Source organism: Caretta caretta, chromosome 25 (genome assembly GCF_965140235.1).
Source record: "Caretta caretta isolate rCarCar2 chromosome 25, rCarCar1.hap1, whole genome shotgun sequence".
NCBI classification, from domain to species: domain Eukaryota; kingdom Metazoa; phylum Chordata; order Testudines; family Cheloniidae; genus Caretta; species Caretta caretta.
The window spans coordinates 6,902,112-6,921,712 of NC_134230.1; the positions used below are offsets into that span (position 1 = coordinate 6,902,112).

General features: G+C 52.0%; 1 protein-coding gene across 2 annotated transcripts in view; it reads right to left on the reverse strand.

Moving 5' to 3' along the window:
• TJP3 (tight junction protein 3) overlaps nucleotides 1-19,601 on the reverse strand; it is a 59,587-nt gene that overhangs the window by 32,311 nt on the left and 7,675 nt on the right. Inside the window, exons 3-6 of one of the 2 annotated variants that reach the window (XM_075123164.1) lie at nucleotides 15,007-15,106; nucleotides 6,850-6,906; nucleotides 6,271-6,395; nucleotides 5,436-5,538 (exon numbers count right to left, since the gene is read on the reverse strand). In XM_075123164.1, coding sequence (XP_074979265.1) covers nucleotides 5,436-5,538; nucleotides 6,271-6,395; nucleotides 6,850-6,906; nucleotides 15,007-15,105 — 384 coding nt within the window. In that variant the 5' untranslated portion in view covers nucleotide 15,106. The remainder of the gene's footprint in view (nucleotides 1-5,435; nucleotides 5,539-6,270; nucleotides 6,396-6,849; nucleotides 6,907-15,006; nucleotides 15,107-19,601) is intronic. The other variant, XM_048831140.2, reaches the window with a different exon arrangement.

Sequence of the window (19,601 nt, forward strand, 5' to 3'; positions counted from 1 at the left end):
GCTCCTGACTACTGTCCAGGCTGCCTGTGTACGGCTTCATGAGCCATGGCATTAAGGGGTAGGCTGGGTCCCCAAGGATAACTATAGGCATTTCAACATCCCCAACAGTTATTTTCTGGTCTGGGAATAAAGTCCCTTCCTGCAGCTTTTGAAACAGACCAGAGTTCCTGAAGATGCGAGCGTCATGTACCTTTCCCGGCCATCCCACGTTGATGTTGGTGAAACGTCCCTTGTGATCCACCAGAGCTTGCAGCACTATTGAAAAGTACCCCTTGCGGTTTATGTACTCACCGGCTTGGTGCTCCGGTGCCAAGATAGGGATATGGGTTCTGTCTATGGCCCCACCACAGTTAGGGAATCCCATTGCAGCAAAGCCATCCACTATGACCTGCACATTTCCCAGGGTCACTACCCTTGATATCAGCAGATCTTTGATTGCGTTGGCTACTTGCATCACAGCAGCCCCAACAGTAGATTTGCCCACTCCAAATGGATTCCCGACTGACCGGTAGATGTCTGGCATTGCAAGCTTCCACAAGGCTATCGCCACTCGCTTCTCAACCGTGAGGGCTGCTCTCATCTTGGTATTCATGCGCCTCAGGGCAGGGGAAAGCAAGTCAAAGTTCCATGAAAGTGTCCTTACGCATGCGAAAGTTTCGCAGCCACTGGGAATCGTCCCAGACCTGCAACACTATGCGGTCCCACCAGTCTGTGCTTGTTTCCCGAGCCCAGAATCGGTGTTCCACAGCATGAACCTGCCCCATTAGCATCATGATTCCCACATTGCCAGGGCCCGTGCTTTCAGAGAAATCTGTGTCCATGTCCTGATCACTCACATGACCGCACTGACGTTGCCTCCTCACCCGGTATCGCTCTGCCAGGTTCTGGTGCTGCATATACTGCTGGATAATGCGTGTGGTGTTTAATGTGCTCCTAATTGCCAAAGTGAGCTGAGCGGCCTCCATGCTTGCCTTGGTATGGCATCTGCACAGAAAAAAGGCGCGGAACGATTGTCTGCCATTGCTCTGACGGAGGGAGGGGCGACTGACGACATGGCTTACAGGGTTGGCTTCAGGGATCAACAAAGGGGGTGGATTTACATCAAGGAGTATTTCAGGCAGGACTTCACGGAGGGTTCCAATAAGAAATGGTGCACCTAAGTTATTGTTCTTATTGGAACCAGGAGGTTAGTCTGGCCTCTGATTGATACATGGCTAGATTTACCTCGCTGCACCTTCTCTGTGAGTGACTGCAGTGTGACCTAGAGGAATGAGTCCCCTAGATGGGGGAGGGGGGGAGGCAAATGAGTACAAAACAAATCTGGTCTATTTCTTGTTTTGATCCACTCCATCTATCTTTTACATCTTTGGCTGACAGCAGATGGTGCAGAAGGACTGCATGCCATCCTCATCTCTTGCCTGCCCGGCAGAAAATGGTACAATAGGACTGCTAGCCATCCTCATCTCTTGCCTGCCCGGCAGAAGATGATGCAATAGGACTGCTAGCAATCCGTATCGCCTGCCTGCTCACTATAAGACGGTTCAATAGGACTGACCGCAGGACTAAAGAGAATGACCTGATCAAGTCACTCCAAATTTAGTCCCTGCGCCCATGTCTGCCCAGGCGCTCCCAGCCGACGTGGCCAGGAGCACCTCGGACATGACGATGACGGCTACCAGTCGTACTGTACCGTCTGCTGCCAGCAGGCAATGGGTTGCTGCTGCTGTGTAGCAATGCCGTACCACGTCTGCCAGCACCCAGGAGACATAGGGTGACAGTTACCTGAGCGGGCTCCATGCTCGCCGTGGTATGGCGTCTGTACAGGTAACTCAGGAAAAAAGGCGCGAAACGATTATCTGCCCTTGCTTTCACGGAGGGAGGGAGGGAACGGGGGCCTGACAATATGTACCCAGAACCACCCGCGACAACGTTTTAGCTCCATCAGGCATTGGGATCTCAACCCAGAATTCCAATGGGCAGCGGAGACTGCAGGAACTGTGGGATAGCTACCCACAGTGCAACACTCCGGAAGTCGACTCTAGCCTCGGTACTGTGGAAGCGCTCAGCCGAGTTAATGCACTTAATGCACTTAGAGCATTTTCTGTGGGGATACACACACTCGAATATATAAAACCGATTTCTAAAAAAACGACTTCTATAAATTCGACCTTATTCCGTAGTGTAGACATACCCTGAGGCAGTCTCAGGCATTCAGAGCAGCTCCACGAGAGCAGCAACAAAGGTCCCAGAGCCACTTTGCCGAGTAGGGCCCATTCAGAAGGGCATGATCTACGAGGGCTCTCCATCTGATTGAGGGCTCCCCCCACTCTGCCAACACTGGCCTGAGACAGAAGCGAGCACAGGACTTGGAGCCAGGAACTTCTGGTTAGAAGCTAAAATTTTAATAGGTCATTTTTGGGGGCAGCCTATATATGGGGTAATTTGGTTCCCAGTTTCCTACTACAAATTCTGGACCAGGCCCTGGACTGACGTGTGACGTACCTATTTTCAGATCTGTCTACGTACATGGATTTTTAGAGAGATTTGAAAATCCAGTTTTAAACAAAAGTGCGGATGCAGTTTTACTTCTGGTGCTGCTACTCACCACCCCAGCATGTTTGCAGTTGGCTTTGAGCTGCAATTGCTTACAGTTAATCCTAGAAAAAGAACAGGTGGACTTGTGGCACCTTAGAGACTAACAAATTTATTTGAGCATAAGCTTTCGTGAGCATCTGATGAAGTGAGCTGTAGCTCACGAAAGCTTATGCTCAAATAGATTTGTTAGTCTCTAAGGTGCCACAAGTACTCTTGTTCTTTTTGCGAATACAGACTAACACGGGCTGCTACTCTGAAAGCTGTAATTATTTCTAGAGTTATCCTCTTTCACAATTTTAAAAGTTTGCAAGGAGTTAGTGCCCTGCAATATTTTAAGATGCTGTTGATTCCTGCGGGTAATTTGCCAGGTTAACAGGGACCAAGACATGCCACTCTAAACAAGCCATGGGGTGGAAGAACCAGGGCTGTAGCTAACCATGAAATGCTTGGTAGAAAGTGGACCCAAATTCAGCCCTGGTGTAAGTGGATGAGGCCTCACTTATTCAGGGTACATCTGCACTACAAAGTTAATTCGAGTTGCTGCTCTTGAGTGAGAGCAGCCACTCTCCAGCTGCGGTGTCCACACTAAGCAAAGGAGTACTTGTGGCTCCTTGGAGACTAACAAATGTATTTGAGCATAAGCTTTTGGGAGCTACAGCTCACTTCATTGGATGCATGCAGTGGAAAATACAGTGGGGACATTTTATATACACAGAGAACATGAAACAATGGGTGTTACCATACAGACTGTAACAAGAGTGATCAGGAAAGGTGAGCTACTACCAGCAGGAGAGCTGGGGGGTGGAGGGGGCCGGAGGAAGCTTTTGTAGTGATAATCAAGGTGGGCCATTTCCAGCAGTTTACAAGGACAGTAGGAGGGGAAATAAACACTGACGCTCCACTGACTCCTGGGTGGAACTAAGACTTCTGGGAGCATGTCCCATAGTTCTTTGCACTTCAGTAACTGCTTCACTGGCCAGCTCTTTGAATTCACTCTCAGTAAATTATTGAAGAACTTGTTTGTTTCTCTGGGCCCATGGGGGGAATTGTGGGAAGGCACAGGAGGACCAGCGGCTCTCGAGTGGAGCAAGCCTGCATCCACACTGCAGAGCGGTGGTGTTAGCAGCTGACAAGTTGTATGAACTCGAGCATTAGTCTGCCCTAGAATCATAGAATCTCAGGGTTGGAAGGGACCTCAGGAGGTCATCTAGTCCAACCCCCTGCTCAAAGCAGGACCAATCCCCAATTAAATCATCCCAGCCAGGGCTTTGTCAAGCCTGACCTTAAAAACTTCTAAGGAAGGAGATTCTACCACCTCCCTAGGTAACGCATTCCAGTGTTTCACCACCCTCCTAGTGAAAAAGTTTTTCCTAATATCCAACCTAAACCTCCCCCACTGCAACTTGAGACCATTACTCCTTGTCCTGTCCTCTTCTACCACTCAGAATAGTCTAGAACCATCCTCTCTGGAACCACCTCTCAGGTAGTTGAAAGCAGCTATCAAATCCCTCCTCATTCTTCTCTTCTGCAGACTAAACAATCCCGGTTCCCTCAGCCTCTCCTCATTAGTCATGTGTTCCAGACTCCTAATCATTTTTGTTGCCCTTCGCTGGACTCTCTCCAATTTATCCACATCCTTCTTGTAGTGTGGGGCCCAAAACTGGACACAGTACTCCAGATGAGGCCTCACCAATGTCGAATAGATGGGGACGATCACGTCCCTCGATCTGCTCGCTATGCCCCTACTTATACATCCCAAAATGCCATTGGCCTTCTTGGCAACAAGGGCACACTGCTGACTCATATCTAGCTTCTCGTCCACTGTCACCCCTAGGTCCTTTTCCGCAGAACTGCTGCCTAGCCATTCGGTCCCTAGTCTGTACCTGTGCAGTGGGTTCTTCCATCCTAAGTGCAGGACCCTGCATTTATCCTTATTGAACCTCATCAGATTTCTTTTGGCCCAATCCTCCAATTTGTCTAGGTCCCTCTGTATCCTATCCCTGCCCTCCAGCGTATCTACCACTCCTCCCAGTTTAGTATCATCCGCAAATTTGCTGAGAGTGCAATCCACACCATCCTCCAGATCATTTATGAAGATATTGAACAAAACCGGCCCCAGGACCGACCCCTGGGGCACTCCACTTGATACCGGCTGCCAACTAGACATGGAGCCATTGATCACTACCCGTTGAGCCCGACAATCTAGCCAACTTTCTACCCACCTTATAGTGCATTCATCCAGCCCATACTTCTTTAACTTGCTGACAAGAATACTGTGGGAGACCGTGTCAAAAGCTTTGCTAAAGTCAAGAAACAATACATCCACTGCTTTCCCTTCATCCACAGAACCAGTAATCTCATCATAGAAGGCGATTAGATTAGTCAGGCATGACCTTCCCTTGGTGAATCCATGCTGACTGTTCCTGATCACTTTCCTCTCATGTAAGTGCTTCAGGATTGATTCTTTGAGGACCTGCTCCATGATTTTTCCGGGGACTGAGGTGAGGCTGACTGGCCTGTAGTTCCCAGGATCCACTAACTCAGGCTTTAGCTTATACCCTCTGATGGGCCAGAAAACTGGAGTTAGTAGCATCATCACAGTCCAGTTAAGGACGGAGTGTGAGGATAGGACTCAAGCTTGGGACACAACACACATTCTCACTGGAATTAACTGCGCAAGGGAGTTGCAGCCAGTTCCATGAGGGCTGCGTTTAACCCAGGGACAGACAAGTGGAACATCCAGGTGGGAAAACTTGCCCCACATCAAGGCTTTACGCTGGACCCTTGTTACCTCTCCTCCCACCCAAGCCAAGTCAGCCCCTCCCAGGCAGGATGCTTACAATGTTAGCTAACTTGCCACAGGTTTTGAGCGTCTGGATGGCAAAGGAGGAGGACACGTTCTCCATGGAAAGGCCGTTCACCATCACAATGTGATCTCTCGTCCTGGAAAGGAAAGACTCAAGTCAGGCAGATCCCTTGCCAGGGCACAGGGGAGAGTGCGATAAGGCTCCCGAGTGGCTAGGAGCAGCCCCTCAGCCCAGGCAAATGCCTCTGCAGTGACAGTCTAACCCACGTTTCACCCCCGGACAGTCTGCTGATGGGGAGCATGTTCATTTGCAGTTCTGAAAAGGCAGGTCCCACCCCAGAAAGGGCAGGAGACCCTCCCAGGTCCAAAATCCCCATGTCCTCCAATCTGCACCCCCACTGGCCTCTTCCTTCCCCAACTCCACCCCCCAGTCTGCCTCCTGACACCAAGGCAGGAGCCAGCAGCTAGAAAGGCAGATCCCCTCAGGGAGCTAGTGTAGCAGGGACCTTCCCAGCAGCTGCTACTCTCCCCTTCCTCCCACACTAGTGACCCCAGCAGACCTGCCTCCCAACCCCCACGAGGCATGTTCTGAGCATATGACTGGAGCCAGGACCTCCCGGGTTCTAACTGACTCCCTTGCTGACCTTCAGCCAATCATGCCCCTCTCTGTGCCTCAGTTTCCCCATCTGCAAAACAGAGAAGACGATAGCAACTCCTAGCTGCAGATCAGCAAGTGTTTGAAGTGTTGCTTCCTCTCCTGAGTAGAGAGGGACCCGAATCCAAGACACCCCAGAACCTGGGGAAGTTTGGATCCTCTTTGCTCACAACGCTTTCCTCAGTGAATCCTTCCGGCTCCAACAGCCACTCACTGGAGCCTGCCAGCTGCTGGTCCACCGGGTACCACATCTGAGACAACGATAGAGGGGTCCCCAGCCAAGCCACTGGGACGGTCCCTGCCTCCTGAGATGGCGATGCCAAAGCCCCTTCGAGGGTCCTAGTGCGACAGATACATACAAGGTCAGGCTCTGCACAGAGGATGCCGGCTGCAGATGGAAGGGGGAGGGCACGGGGGGTGGGCAGGCATTTCTGAGTGGCTGCTAAGCCCTGCTGTAAGCCACTTCCCTGGCAGGCTAGTTGCATCGCTGCCACGAAGGGGCTCCTGCGGCCAGACCCAGCTAGCTCAGTACCACAAGGAAGCTCACGCTGCTGGGGGGCTGCTTGGCACTGGCCAGGCACTTCTCGGGTCACCCCAGCTGGCTTGCGCTGCCAGGCTGGCGTCAGCAGGGCCCCATGGGGAAGCAGCTCATGCTGCTAGGAGCCCAGTCACATCGGAAGGCAGAGGGCTCCAGTCAGGGGGCTTGGCTGATCCGCAGTGTCACTGCCCACGATGAAAGCCCCGACGCCCACCCTCCCGAGGGTGCACAAGCAAAGGGGTGGGGCCGGCTCACCTTGCTCAGCGACACAGTGTGCTGCTCCCAGATGACCATCTCCTCCATGGCTGTAACCTGGGAGCCCGGGGAAAACAGGACGGTCAATTAACAAAATCAGATTGTTGCCCCAGTCTCCAGAGACGGGGGAGGGGTGGCCAATTTGCTCCTGTCACTTCTCTAGACCCCCAGAGATCTGGGCCTACTAGAAATCACTTTTAGCTGCAAAGAAACAAGCTGCCTTTTTCCTAAGGAGGTAACTGGCCATGGCTAGGGCTCCCATGTCCCCCTCCTCCGTAAACCCAGGGTTTAAATAAAAGACTTGCCTCTTCAGCTGCAGAGAGAGCTCCTATTAAGGGTGTGTCCAGGCCAGTGAAGTTAAGTGTGCTACAAACAGACGGCAACTCTCAGCATACAGAGGTCAACAGCAGGCTCATCTGAACGCAATGAGATCAAATGAAGCCAGGGAGGCAGTGTTATAGCAAGGGACAGAAGCACTGTAAATCACTTCATTAACTCGTGCCTCAGTTTCCCCAAACTGAAACAGGGATTATACCAGTCTACATCAACAGGGGATTAGGGAGGTTTATTGATGTTTTTCGAGCATTTAGGGAGAAAGCTTCTTCATTAATTTCTGGAACCTGATACCCATAATGGTTCTGTTTAAAAGGGCCCAGTTTAGTCTGTGTTGTGGATTACACCTGCTGAGACAGTCCCAGATTTGCAGGCTCTAATCCTGAATTCTCCACCAGAAGGGAACAGTGGGAGCGGAGAAAGAAAGTTGGAGGAGGGAAGAGACCAGAAAATTCCACCAGGACTGCGTCTACTTATTGTGAAAATCAACATTGCCTTCCCAGAGCCAGTAGCTGCACAAGAGATAGTCAAAAGAAAAGGAGGACTTGTGGAACCTTAGAGACGAACCAATTTATTTGAGCATAAGCTTTCGTGAGTTACAGCTCACTTCATCGGATGTGATAGTCAGTTACCTTACACATGGGTCCCTGACTTGAACGAATCTATTCAAACTAGGAAGAAGGACCAAGTTTATCTACAAATCAGCCTCTGACAGTTCCTACTGGATGTTTGTCTATCAAAAGACAACAATAAGTGCAAATATCACTTTTTCCATTCACAGAGCTCAATCCTACGAATACTAATAGCACCATTCACAGCTGGGGAAGCTGAAATGCAAACAGAGACGTGACTAACCCCAGAGCACATGGAGTGACAGAGCCAGGCACAGAACTTAGCCCCAGACCCTTGCCCCATGCTCTGGCATGGAATTAAGCAGCGTGAGGAGGCCAGTGATCCAAGAACAGGTAAGAGCAGAAGCCTGCATGGTTACTTATTGCTAAACAATTCACATGGGCACTTGAGAATTAAGCTGAGCCATTAGCTAGCAGTGACTAGCTAGCAGAGCACACAGCGGGTGCCCCCTCCTTGCTATCTCTGCTCACTCCTCCTCTTTGTGTTCCCACAGAGGGTCTTAAACACACCAACCCAGTAAGCGGAGTCCCTGGAGGAGGCAAGTGAGGCTGGCATGGTGCGGAGAGCAGGGCACACACTGACCACCTCCACGGCCTGCCCCGGGGAGCTGGAGAACTCAGGCCTTGGCCAGAACGCAGGCAGGAGCTTGTTCCGAGTCAGTCGGCTGCCAGACGCTGGAGAAGCATCAGTAGCCCTGCAACGGCCCCAATTCGGAACCCAGCTCAAGTGGACACAGCAGCAGCAGAGCCCCAGATGGATCAGGCGGGCGGCATGTGAATCACCTCACTGGCCTTTCCTCTGGGGATTCAAGTGCAATTGTCTGCAGTCCACGTCCATGTGGGAAGCAGAGGGGCTTTTAGCCAAAATGAAACTCCTGCCTTCCAGGGAGAGAGTGATTAGGAGTCAAAGACCCACAAATGCTGCGCTTGCCGTTATTGTAACCCACAGAGTTTAGAAAAGCTGCATGTTATAAGCCTCACCAATTGGGTTACTGCAGACCTCCTCCTTGGCCTGCCCAGGGGTCAGACTGCACCAGATACAGTCCACCAGGTTACACACGGGCCCGTGACTTTAAAGTATCTATTCAAACTAGGGAGGGGAATCGGGTTTATCTACAGGTCAGCCAATATGCAAGGACAGATGACAGTTCCTACTGCATGTCGGTCTATCAAAGGACAACATACAATGAGCACTGGTACAGCATTTAATAAACGGTAAATTATAGGTTAACAACATACAGTAAGTGCTTATACAGCAGTTTCCAATAATAGAGTTCAATAATAATATCACCCATTTACCGATGGGGAAACTGAGGTACAGAACACAGACGTGACTAATCCCAGAGCACATGGAGTGACAAAGCCAGGAACAGAACTCCAGTCCCATACCCTAGCCCCTGCTCCCCAGCGCACTGATGCACAATGAAGCAGCGTGAGGTCTGTGGTCCAAGAAAGGTAAAAGCAGAAGCCTGCATGTTCTCAGCCTGGTTTCAAGTACGGAGCAGACGGTGCATTCTGAATGAGCAGGCCCATGCTGCAAGGCCGTTAATTAGGCACCTGCAGTCTCAAAACTACGGTAACCAAACACCGAGCAGTTCAGATCTTGATGGACAGCCTGGTGTACGAGAGGTGGGAAAGGATCCGCGATTGATCAAGTAACCCAGACCATACCCCCGCCGAAGGTAGGACTGTCTGCAGGGAGGCTGGACCCCAGAAAATTGGCAGAGCTGTGTGGAAAATGCTCTCCCATTGTGCCAGCTCCAGCCGCCACCCACCCCACGATTTTGAGCATTAACAGCCAGCCCCGGAAAAGGGTGAAGTCTCGAGATCTCCCAGTCTCTGCTCCTCCTCAGCAGCTGGTTTTGAACATCAGGCACCACCCTCCCAGCACCTTTGTCCCCTCAGTGAAAAAACCAACAGCCGGCATCCAGAGAATGAACCTCCAGCACCAGCCGCATCACCTAGGACTGGTCACTTTTCAGTGACCACCACGGCCCTGACTCTGCCCCAGGCAGGGTTGCCAACCCTCCAGGACTGGCTGGGAGTCTCCAGGAATGAAAGAAAAGGAGTACTTGTGGCACCTTAGAGACTAACCAATTTATTTGAGCATGAGCTTTCGTGAGCTACAGCTCACTTCATCGGATGCATACCGTGGAAACTGCAGCAGACTTTATATACACACAGAGAATATGACAGGTTTAACAATACCGCCTCCCACCCCACTGTCCTGCTGGTAATAGCTTATCTAAAGTGATCATCAAGTTGGGCCATTTCCAGCACAAATCCAGGTTTTCTCGCCCTCCACCCCCACACACAAATTCACTCTCCTGCTGGTGATAGCCCATCCAAAGTGACAACTCTCCACACAATGTGCATGACAATCAAGTTGGGCCATTTCCTGCACAAATCCAGGTTCTCTCACCCCCCCACCCCCCTCCCAAAAACCACACACATGGTTTTTGGGAGGGGGGTGGGGGGGTGAGAGAACCTGGATTTGTGCTGGAAATGGCCCAACTTGATGATCACTTTAGATAAGCTATTACCAGCAGGACAGTGGGGTGGGAGGAGGTATTGTTTCATATTCTCTGTGTGTATATAAAGTCTGCTACAGTTTCCACGGTATGCATCCGATGAAGTGAGCTGTAGCTCACGAAAGCTCATGCTCAAATAAATTGGTTAGTCTCTAAGGTGCCACAAGTCCTCCTTTTCTTTTTGTGGATACAGACTAACACCGCTGTTACTCTGAAACCAGGAATGAAAGAGTAATTTTTAATTAAAGAGATTGTCATGTGATGAAAGCTCCAGGAATACATCCAACCAAAATTGGCAACCCTAGCCCCAGGACTGCGTCAGTGGAATTACACCAACACCGAACCAGAGTAAGTGTGGAGGCTCAGGCCCAAAAGCTCTTATCAGCGTTGAGAAAACCACTCACAAACAACCCCCCAACCCAAGCAGATCAGCCGGGCTGATCATTCCCTCAGCTGAAAGTGTATCTGTTAGCAGGACAAGAGGCATTCCACAACCCAAGAGGAGGAATCCCGAGCAGGAAAGACATCCAGATGCCTAAAGAAGGACAGATGAAAACAGCCAAAAGGTGGTGTAAGCAAAAAGGACAGGTGGACAAAAAGACTCCAGGAATTGGAGAGAGGGTTTGAAATCCACAAGCTGCAGAGACTGATCAAACCTGGATCATCTTGCTTCCTTCTGCAGAGCTGATACAGTCAATAGTGAACAGACCAGGCCCTGCAGTTGCTGCACTGCAGGATACAATTAGAGAAGGGAGCAAGCCGCAAACTTCAGATCCATATTTAAAATACCCCGAAAGTTTGAGGGAGCTCTGATTCAGGCCCCTTTCTAGCCAAACCTTCCGTCTGCAGGGGAAATTACGCATCAGGTGGAATCCCTAGGTTCAGCAGACAGAGCATCCCTCCAGCACAGCATTTCTCAGAACAGCTGGCATAGCAAAGTAGTAAACACAATGTGACAAGAAAGCAAAATACACCACCACCCAAATCTGGATATGCCTGAAAAAATTAATGTTTGCAGGTTACTGGAGGGGAGGGAGAGCTCAGTGGTTTGAGCATTGGCCTGCTAAACCCAGGGTTGTGAGTTCAACCCTTGAGGGGGTCATTTAGGGATGTGGGGCAAAAATTGGGGATTGGTCCTGCTTTGAGCAGGGGGTTGGACTAGATACCTCCTGAGGTCCCTTCCAACCAATTCTATGATTCTACAGCATGAGAAGCGATAGGATGGTGCAACCACATGCAGAGCATGTCTGCACCGTGCACAGAGCCAGTCCAGGTCAAAGGGGGTTTTGCCATTGGCTTTAACGGGAGCAGGGTGGGCTGTGAGCAGACTTTCCTCAGAATCATCCTGATGTTTGCATCTCCTTCCCTCTTGAACTAGGTTGCTGGTTCAGATCTCAGCCAGGCTGGGAGTGAGCAAAAGCTGCTGCCATTGGCTGTTGGAGGCCCTATGCGAAATGCGTTTGGCAGGTCTCAATCCATGCACAAAGCCAGTCCTCAAGGAGGAGCAAGCCCATCACGGAAGCCATCACACCCGATGCCCGGCGGTCACGCTCGGCCCGGGCGCTCAGGGCAGAATGGGCCGCGAGGCTGGTCTCCCCACTGGAGGGGCCCCTCTAGGTCAGGGCTGGGGGCAGTGCGTAAGGGGACACTTTCACGATTGCTGCCTGCCTCGTACCTGTTCTCCACAGGAGCCAGGGTGGGTCCATCACCAGCACAACATTCTGCACACGGGCAGAGCAGCTGACAGCGCTCAGCGCTGTGCAGAGCCAAGAGCGGAGAACGGAACCCTGCGGCGCTGCCCTTTGGGGAGTTCCCAACCCTCTCCCCTCCCCACCCCTGCTTGGATAAGATTGTTTTCTTCGCCTGGAATTGCTGTCCTTTGAACAGGCTGCTGCGGAACTGGAGCAAGATAAACCCTGTTTCTCCCTTCAGATTGTTCCCCTGCCCCACGACGGCTGTCACCACACACAGCACTTGCAAAGCTACTGGCCCAGGAGCTGTTTCGCTGGACGCGCACACACCTGCTGGAGAAAGAGACTTGCCTGAAATCTTACAGCCATATTCCACAAAGCCCCAGGCTGCTGGCTGCTCCCATGGGCAGGGCTGGCCCTGGGGACGAAAGGTTCCAGGAGCTCCAAGCAGCAAGGGAGACGATCTATGTGGAGCAGGTGTGCAGAGGCCGAGAGATTCTGTGGTCAGCTGCAAGGTTCGGGCACTTTACAATCAGTTCTTCCTTCTCCCAGGGAGATGGGGGCTTACACCTGCTGCTCCGCCTCCTCCCCTGTTCCACGGCCCGCCTCCTGCTGACACAGCCAGGTGCGGGACACACCTATTCCAAGAGACCAGGCTGACGTGCGCTCAGGTGACCAGCTGACCTGTGGTCCCAGCCAGTCTCCTGCCTGGACTTCGTTCTCATCTGGTACAAGGCTCCAGGCCAGGATTTCCCGGCAGCTGGGCCAGGGGAACAGAGCTGGCTTTGGCTAGAGAGCTGCAGGTTAGGTGCAGGCAGGAAACAGGGAATGCAGCATGCAGGTAAGGGCGCCGGACACGGATTCCAGCTGCCCCAGGCAGGGAGCCTCTCTGCGCTCTTGGGAGGAAGGAGAATGCCGAGCAAAGAGTGTTTTTGCCACCCCGCCATCCCACTAATGATGCATCCACAAGAGAATGGTTCCCAGTCACCATAAACGGATTTGCACTAGATGAGATTTAATGGCACCAGGACTCCTGGGTTCTGAGAGGTAATGGGAGCTCGTGGTAAAGCCAGAGGGTCCATCTGCACAGCGAAAGCTGGCCTGGGCTCACCTACTGCAGCTGGCTTGGCCCCAGCTAACTCCAGGAGCAGTGAAGACAGCGCAGCCTGGGCACCAGAGCGGGCATTACAAGCCAGGCAGGGTGACCAGACCGGAAGCGTGAAAAATCGGGACTCGGGTTGGGGGTAATAGGCTTCTATATAAGAAAAATCCTCAAATATCGGGACTGTCCCTATAAAATCGGGACATCTGGTCACCCTAAGCCAGGCATGGGCTCTGGCTCTGTATTGAGCTCACTAGCCCGCTCTGAAGCCTTCCTGCTTTGTTACTGGGGCTAGCTCGGTGGATGAGCCTGTGCCCAGCTTTCACTCCATAAGCAGACCCAGAGTCAGGACTCCAGGGTTCCTTCTCCAGCCACTGACTTCGCACTGCTTTGGGCAAGTCACCTCAGTTTCCCCATTTGTAAAATGGGACCCCTAATCCTTATGCTATACATAGTACTGCAGTATCCCCCAGAGGCATAGCTGGCATCAAATTAATGCTCATTAACATGGGTAAGCTACTGTGACGTCCCCGCTGAAGGGAGCTATACAAGCACAAAGCATTAGTATCCTTCTGGCGAGGAGGGGTCAGCCCACGCTGCATCCTCACACATTTCATAGCATGGACCACACCTTGGCTGGTGGACACCTCTCCTCCTATTCATGATCACGAGCCATCTGTCTTGCCATTCATGAGCATTCGGCCTCACTTCCCTGGGGCAAATGACAGCAATTTGGAAAGTTTGTTGATGCATTTTAACAGCTGGAAACGTGGAGAAGCCGGTTCCATGGGATCTCTCTGCAGGCTGCAGTCTGGGAGCGACTAGATTAGCTCACCTCTCCTGTAGCCTCCCACGATGTTCCTTTATCTCTGGCTTTAGCAGGCCATAAGGAATGGAGCTGGTTGTGATTTTCTGTGTCAGGCTGAGTGCTGCAGGACACCTGCAGGATTCCTCTCTCTCATGTGCAGCATTGTTTGACAGCCTACACTCAGCGCCTTGTTTGCTGCACGCAGAGAGCAGCGCAGGGATTCGGGCTTTTGCCTCTGTTCGCAGTAAGTCTGCTCTTTGCTTTGCAACAGATGTTTACATTTGGAAAAGGCAATAGGAGAATCCTGGTATGAGCACAGGATTACAAACAGCCCCAAGGTCAGCCCAGAGTGAAAAGGGAACGGGCCTAACATGTTCTCTTCTATTTAGGTTCTTATACCACCCTCATCACCACAGGATCTGGGCACCTTCCAGTCATGCATTAAGCACGGTGATTAACATCTGTCATGCGTTTGTTCTCTCCTCCTCTCCGCAGGGGAAGAAGTGTGTGCAGTGGAGTGTTTTGTTGTGGATTTTTTTTTGGTAATCACACACACACAGGCGCCAACTTTTGTTGGCGTCGGTGGGTGCTCGCGCCCCCCCTACCCCAACTCCGTCCCCTCACTGTCCCTATTTGACCCCTCCCCAAATCCCCACCCCGGTCCCGCCACTTCCCGGAGCCTGCCCTATTCCTCCTCCTCCTCTCCCCCAGCGCTTGCGCCGCGAAACAGTTGTTTCGCGGCACAAGTGCTGGGAAGGAGGGGGGAGAAGCAGGACGCGGCGGCGCGCTCAGGGGAGGAGGCAGAGACGGCCGTGAGCTGGAGCGGGGAGCTGCCGGTGGGTGCAGAGGACCCACCAATTTTTCCTTGTGGGTGCTCCAGCCCCAGAGTACCCACTGAGTCGGCGCCTATGCGCACACACACACGCACACACACACACAGACACACTCTCTTGGTGCAGAAGGTGGGGAGGTTTGTGATGGTCATTAGCTCCAGGGGGAGTTCATTGCATGTCTACACAGCAATGTAAGCCCAGGGGCAGTGGGACTTGGGTCAGCTCACCTGTGTCAGGGAACCCTGGTCTTGACCGTCTACACCGCATTTTAATCCTAGGCGAAGGATTGTCTCATCTGTGGTCAAACCAAGTGCTCTGGCATCCATACTGTGGTGCACAGGCCCAAGTCAAAGGAAACATATTCCAAAATTCTAGCACCCCCACCACCTACCAGTGTTGACACTCTAGCCCAGGGGCGGGCAAACTACGGTCCGTGGGCCGGACCCAGCCCGCCAGCCATTTTAAGACAGCCCTTGAGCTCCTGCTGGGGAATGGGGTCTGGGGCTTGCCCCACTCCTGCGCTCCAGCTGGGGAGCAGGGTTGGGGGCCACTCCACGCGGCTCCCAGAAGCAGCAGCATGCCCCTCCGCTGGCTCCTACATGTAGGGGCAGCCAGGGAACTCTGCTCTACACGCTGCCCCCGCCCCAAGCGCCGCCCCTACAGCTCCCATTGGCCGGGAACCGCAGCCAAGGGGCGCTGCAGGGGCGGTGCCTGCAGATGGGGCAGCATGGAGAGCTGCCTGGCTGTGCCTCTGCGTAGGAGCCGGAAAAGGGACATGCCATTGCTTCCGGAAGCCGCTTCAGTTAAGAGCTGGCTGGAGCCTGCACCCCTGAGCCTCTCCCCATGCCCCAACCCCCTGCCCTGATCCTACTGCCACCCTCTGAACCCCTTGATCCCAGCCTGGAGCATCCTCTAGCACCCCAAATCCCTCATCCCCAACCCCACCCCAGAGCCTGCACCCCCAGCCAGAGCCTGCATCCCTTTCCGCACCCCAACTCTCTTCCCCATCCCTGATCCCCCTCCCACCCTCTGAACCTCAAACTCCCACCCTCCCTCAGTCCCAGCCAAGAGCACCCTCTTACACCTCAAACTCCTCATCCCCAGCTGTGACGAAGTGGGAAAGTTCTTAATGTTCTCTCTGAATACTGTGTGGGTGCCTCAGTTTCCCCTAGGCATTTCTTAAGTATCTAGGTGGCGGGATAAGGGGGTGTGATTGTTGCAGAGCCCTCGAGGGCCAGTGTGATGGTTTCTGCACAGAGAATGGCCAACACTCTGTCTCCAGGCAACTGATGACCTTCCTCTGCAAAGATGCCAACTGAAGGTGTTCAAAAACAAAGAGATCAGGTGGCCTCCTGCCCCAGGAAACAGACAAAGGCCAGAGGAGTGGCCAGAGAGTTTCAGTTTTGAGCTGGCTGGGGAAATGGAGGGAGGCCCAGGTGGGGCTCTGGTCTCCCTGGCCCCCCAAGATGGACCTGACTGAGGGGTCCTTTTTTCCGTACCTACAAGCTCTGTTTTAGACTGTGTTCCTGTCGTCTAATAAACCTTCTGCTCTCCTGGCTAGCTGAGAGTCACGTCTGACTGCGGAATTGGGGTGCAGGGCCCTCTGGCTTCCCCAGGACCCCGCCTGGGCGGACTCGCTGTGGGAAGCGCACGGTGTGAGAAGGGGATGCTGAGTGCTCCGAGGTCAGACCCAGGAAGGTCGAAGCTGTGTAAGGTGTGAGCTTCTTGCCCTGGAGACAGTCTGCTCACAGAGAGGAGGCTCCCCCAGTGTCCTGCCTAGCTTCGTATGGAGTAGTTCCAGAGCATCGCTCTGTGACTCCGTGACACCAGCCCCACCCCAGAATCTGTACCCCCAGCCAGAGCCTTCACCCCCCGCCCCACACACTCTACTCCCCAGCCCGGAGTCCCCTCCCACACCTTGAACTCCTCATTTCTGGCCCCACCCTAGAGCCCTCACCCCCTCCCACACCCCAGCCCCAACTTTGTGAGCATTCATGGCCCGCCATACAATCTCTATTCCCAGATGTGGCCCTCGGGCCAAAGAGTTTGTCCTAGAGCAGGAGTGGGCATGGTGCCTGGGGGAAAACTCTACTGCCCACCCTGTTTCCTAACTGTGCCGATGCTACGGATGGACTCAGGCACCCATGAGCGCATTAGGACTCAAACCATATAATGCCTCCTTTGGGGGCCGTCTCCGTAGACCGACGGCAGGTTGAGAAGGCTTATACTGAACAGCCGTCTAACGTGAGAGCCGGGCTCTCCAGCTCTAGGCCGGAAAATGCCCCTGTGCACCTGTTCTGAGCAGAAGGGCCGTCAAACTGTCACAGTGAAACTCTGCCATTCTTCATTTGTAACTGGGTTGTTCAATGAAGGGGTTTGGGTTGGTTAATTTTTTATTTATTTTTGTCTGTTGTGAAGTTTGACATAAAATGTAGGCTCCAAGTGTGGAGTGGCACAGTGTGGCTCCAGGGCTGGGCGTGCTGCATGCTGCTGCCTGCCCTGCAAGAGGACAGGAACAGGGAGCATCTCGGCCAGGCAGCAATGGCGCATGTGGCCGCTGCACTGGCTGCCGGCAGCGCTGCTTGTCTGCTGCCGGGAACTCTGGGGTACATCTAGAGGACTTCTGGGACCTGAGTCAAGCCAGGGCCACGTGCACGCAGGAAAGCAATAGGGCCCAGACCCTAGGACCCAGCTCAACACAGGCTTGGGCCCTCCAGCCCTGCAGGTTCCTGGGAGCCTGGCTCCGAGCCCTAGGTTAAGGCATTTGCAGTGTGGACACAAGGTGGGTTTGGCTTGAGTCTGGGCTCACGCTGCTGTGTAGAATTACCATAAACTCCGTCTCTTAGACGTGGCCAATTCCCCTGCTTGTCTAGCATCCTGTCTCTGACAGGGGTCAGAACCGGATGCTTCAGAGGAAGGTGCAAGACACCCCTACCCCTTGGGGAAGTTCATCCCTAACACCCTGTGAAGGATCGCAGATCTTGCATCCATGCCTACGGGCCCCCAGGCAGGACTTGGGCCATGACATCCACCCAACAGCTCACCAGAGTAACTGCTGCTTTCGGGAGCTGCTTGAGGTAAGCGCCGACTGGAGCCTGCACCCCTGAGCCTCTCCCCATGCCCCTGCCCCAGTCCTGATCCCCCTCCCATCCTCTGAACCCCTTGATCCCAGCCCAGAGCACCCTCCTATACCCCAAAACTCCTCATCCCCAGAGCCTGCACCCCCAGCCAGAGCCCCCCGGTGCCCCAATCTCCTGCTCCAGCCCAGAGCCCCCTCCCGTACCCTGAACTCATTTCTGGCCCCACCCCAGAGCCCGCACCCCCAGCCAGAGCCCACACCCCCTCCCACACCCCAACCCCAATTTCATGAGCTTTCATGGCCCGCCATATAATTTCCACACCCAGATGTGGCCCTTAGGGCAAAAAGCTTGCCCACCCCTAATCTAAGACATGAAATCACAAACATCTGTCCCAAAAAGCTAAGTTTGCTGTAATCTGTTTAAAGCAAAACTGCTGGGAATTTGGCAAGCTGTTGGCATATAGACTTAAGCAAAAAGTGAACAGAAAGAAGATTGCTACCATGACAAATAGCAACAATAAGTTATATACAACACAGTCAGATATTCAAAGAATTTCAACAGTTTTATGTAGCTGATGAGGGAAGATAGTCCACTAGAAAGTTATCTAGGTTGTCTCTGCCACAGATCTCGGACTCTCAAAAGGAACTTTTAGATGCTTCTCTAGAAATCACAGAACTGACTCAGGCTATAACAGAAATAAAGGGTGGAAAGACTCCTGGTGCAGATGGGTTCCCAACTGAATTTTACAAAATGTTATCTGAAATTTTAACACCTAGATTATTGAATATGTTCAGTGAGGCCCAGGATGAGCTAACCCTCCCACCTACTCTTAAAGGAGCTGTAATTTCTGTTATTCCTAACCTGGGAAAGACCTTGAACTATATAGTAATTACAGGCCAATTTCTTTAATCAATTGTAATGCTAAAATTTTAGCTGAAGTTCTTGCTGTATGAGAGAACTTTGTCCAATCCCATATTATACACATAAATCAGGTAGGTTTACTTTATAATAGACAAGGCTCAGATAATTTGCATCAACTGATTGATATTATTGCCCTTAGGTGTCATTTCTTTACACACTGTAAAGGCCTTTGACTGCATAGTCTGGGACTGTCTTTTTCCTGTGTTAGCAAAATTTGGATTTGGTGACCCATGTATTGCTTGGATGAATCTTTTATATTCTATCCCAATTTCCAGGGTAGTTACCAATGGTATTATTTCTACCCCATTTCCATTACAGAATGATACGAGGCATGGCTACCCCCTTCCTCCTCTGTTTGATTTAGCTCTAAAACCTTTAGCCATTGCCATCCGAGCTAGTCAATATATTCACGGGATCAAGGTGGTCCGAAAAGAGCACAAAATTATGCTCTGTGGATGATGCTCTTGTATTTGTGTCTAAGCCTGAGGTTACCATCACTAACCTTCTAACCACTATTAATAAATCTGGATTCTTCAGGATATAAAATTAATTGGGGGAAATCAGAAATCTTAGGCATTAACAAATATGCCCACAAAGGCCTTTCCTCAAATTGGGAATTTCAAGGGCAATCATCTTATATGAAATATTTAAGAATACCAATTCTCAAAACTATTCAGGACATTCCTAAGATAAATACAGATCCAATTAATGCCCAAGTGGCTGACAATTTGGGGAGATAGAGTGTGTTAACCCTCAGTTTGTTTATTGGATAAAATTAATATACTGACAATGAATGTCCTTGCCAGAATTTTGTTATGTCC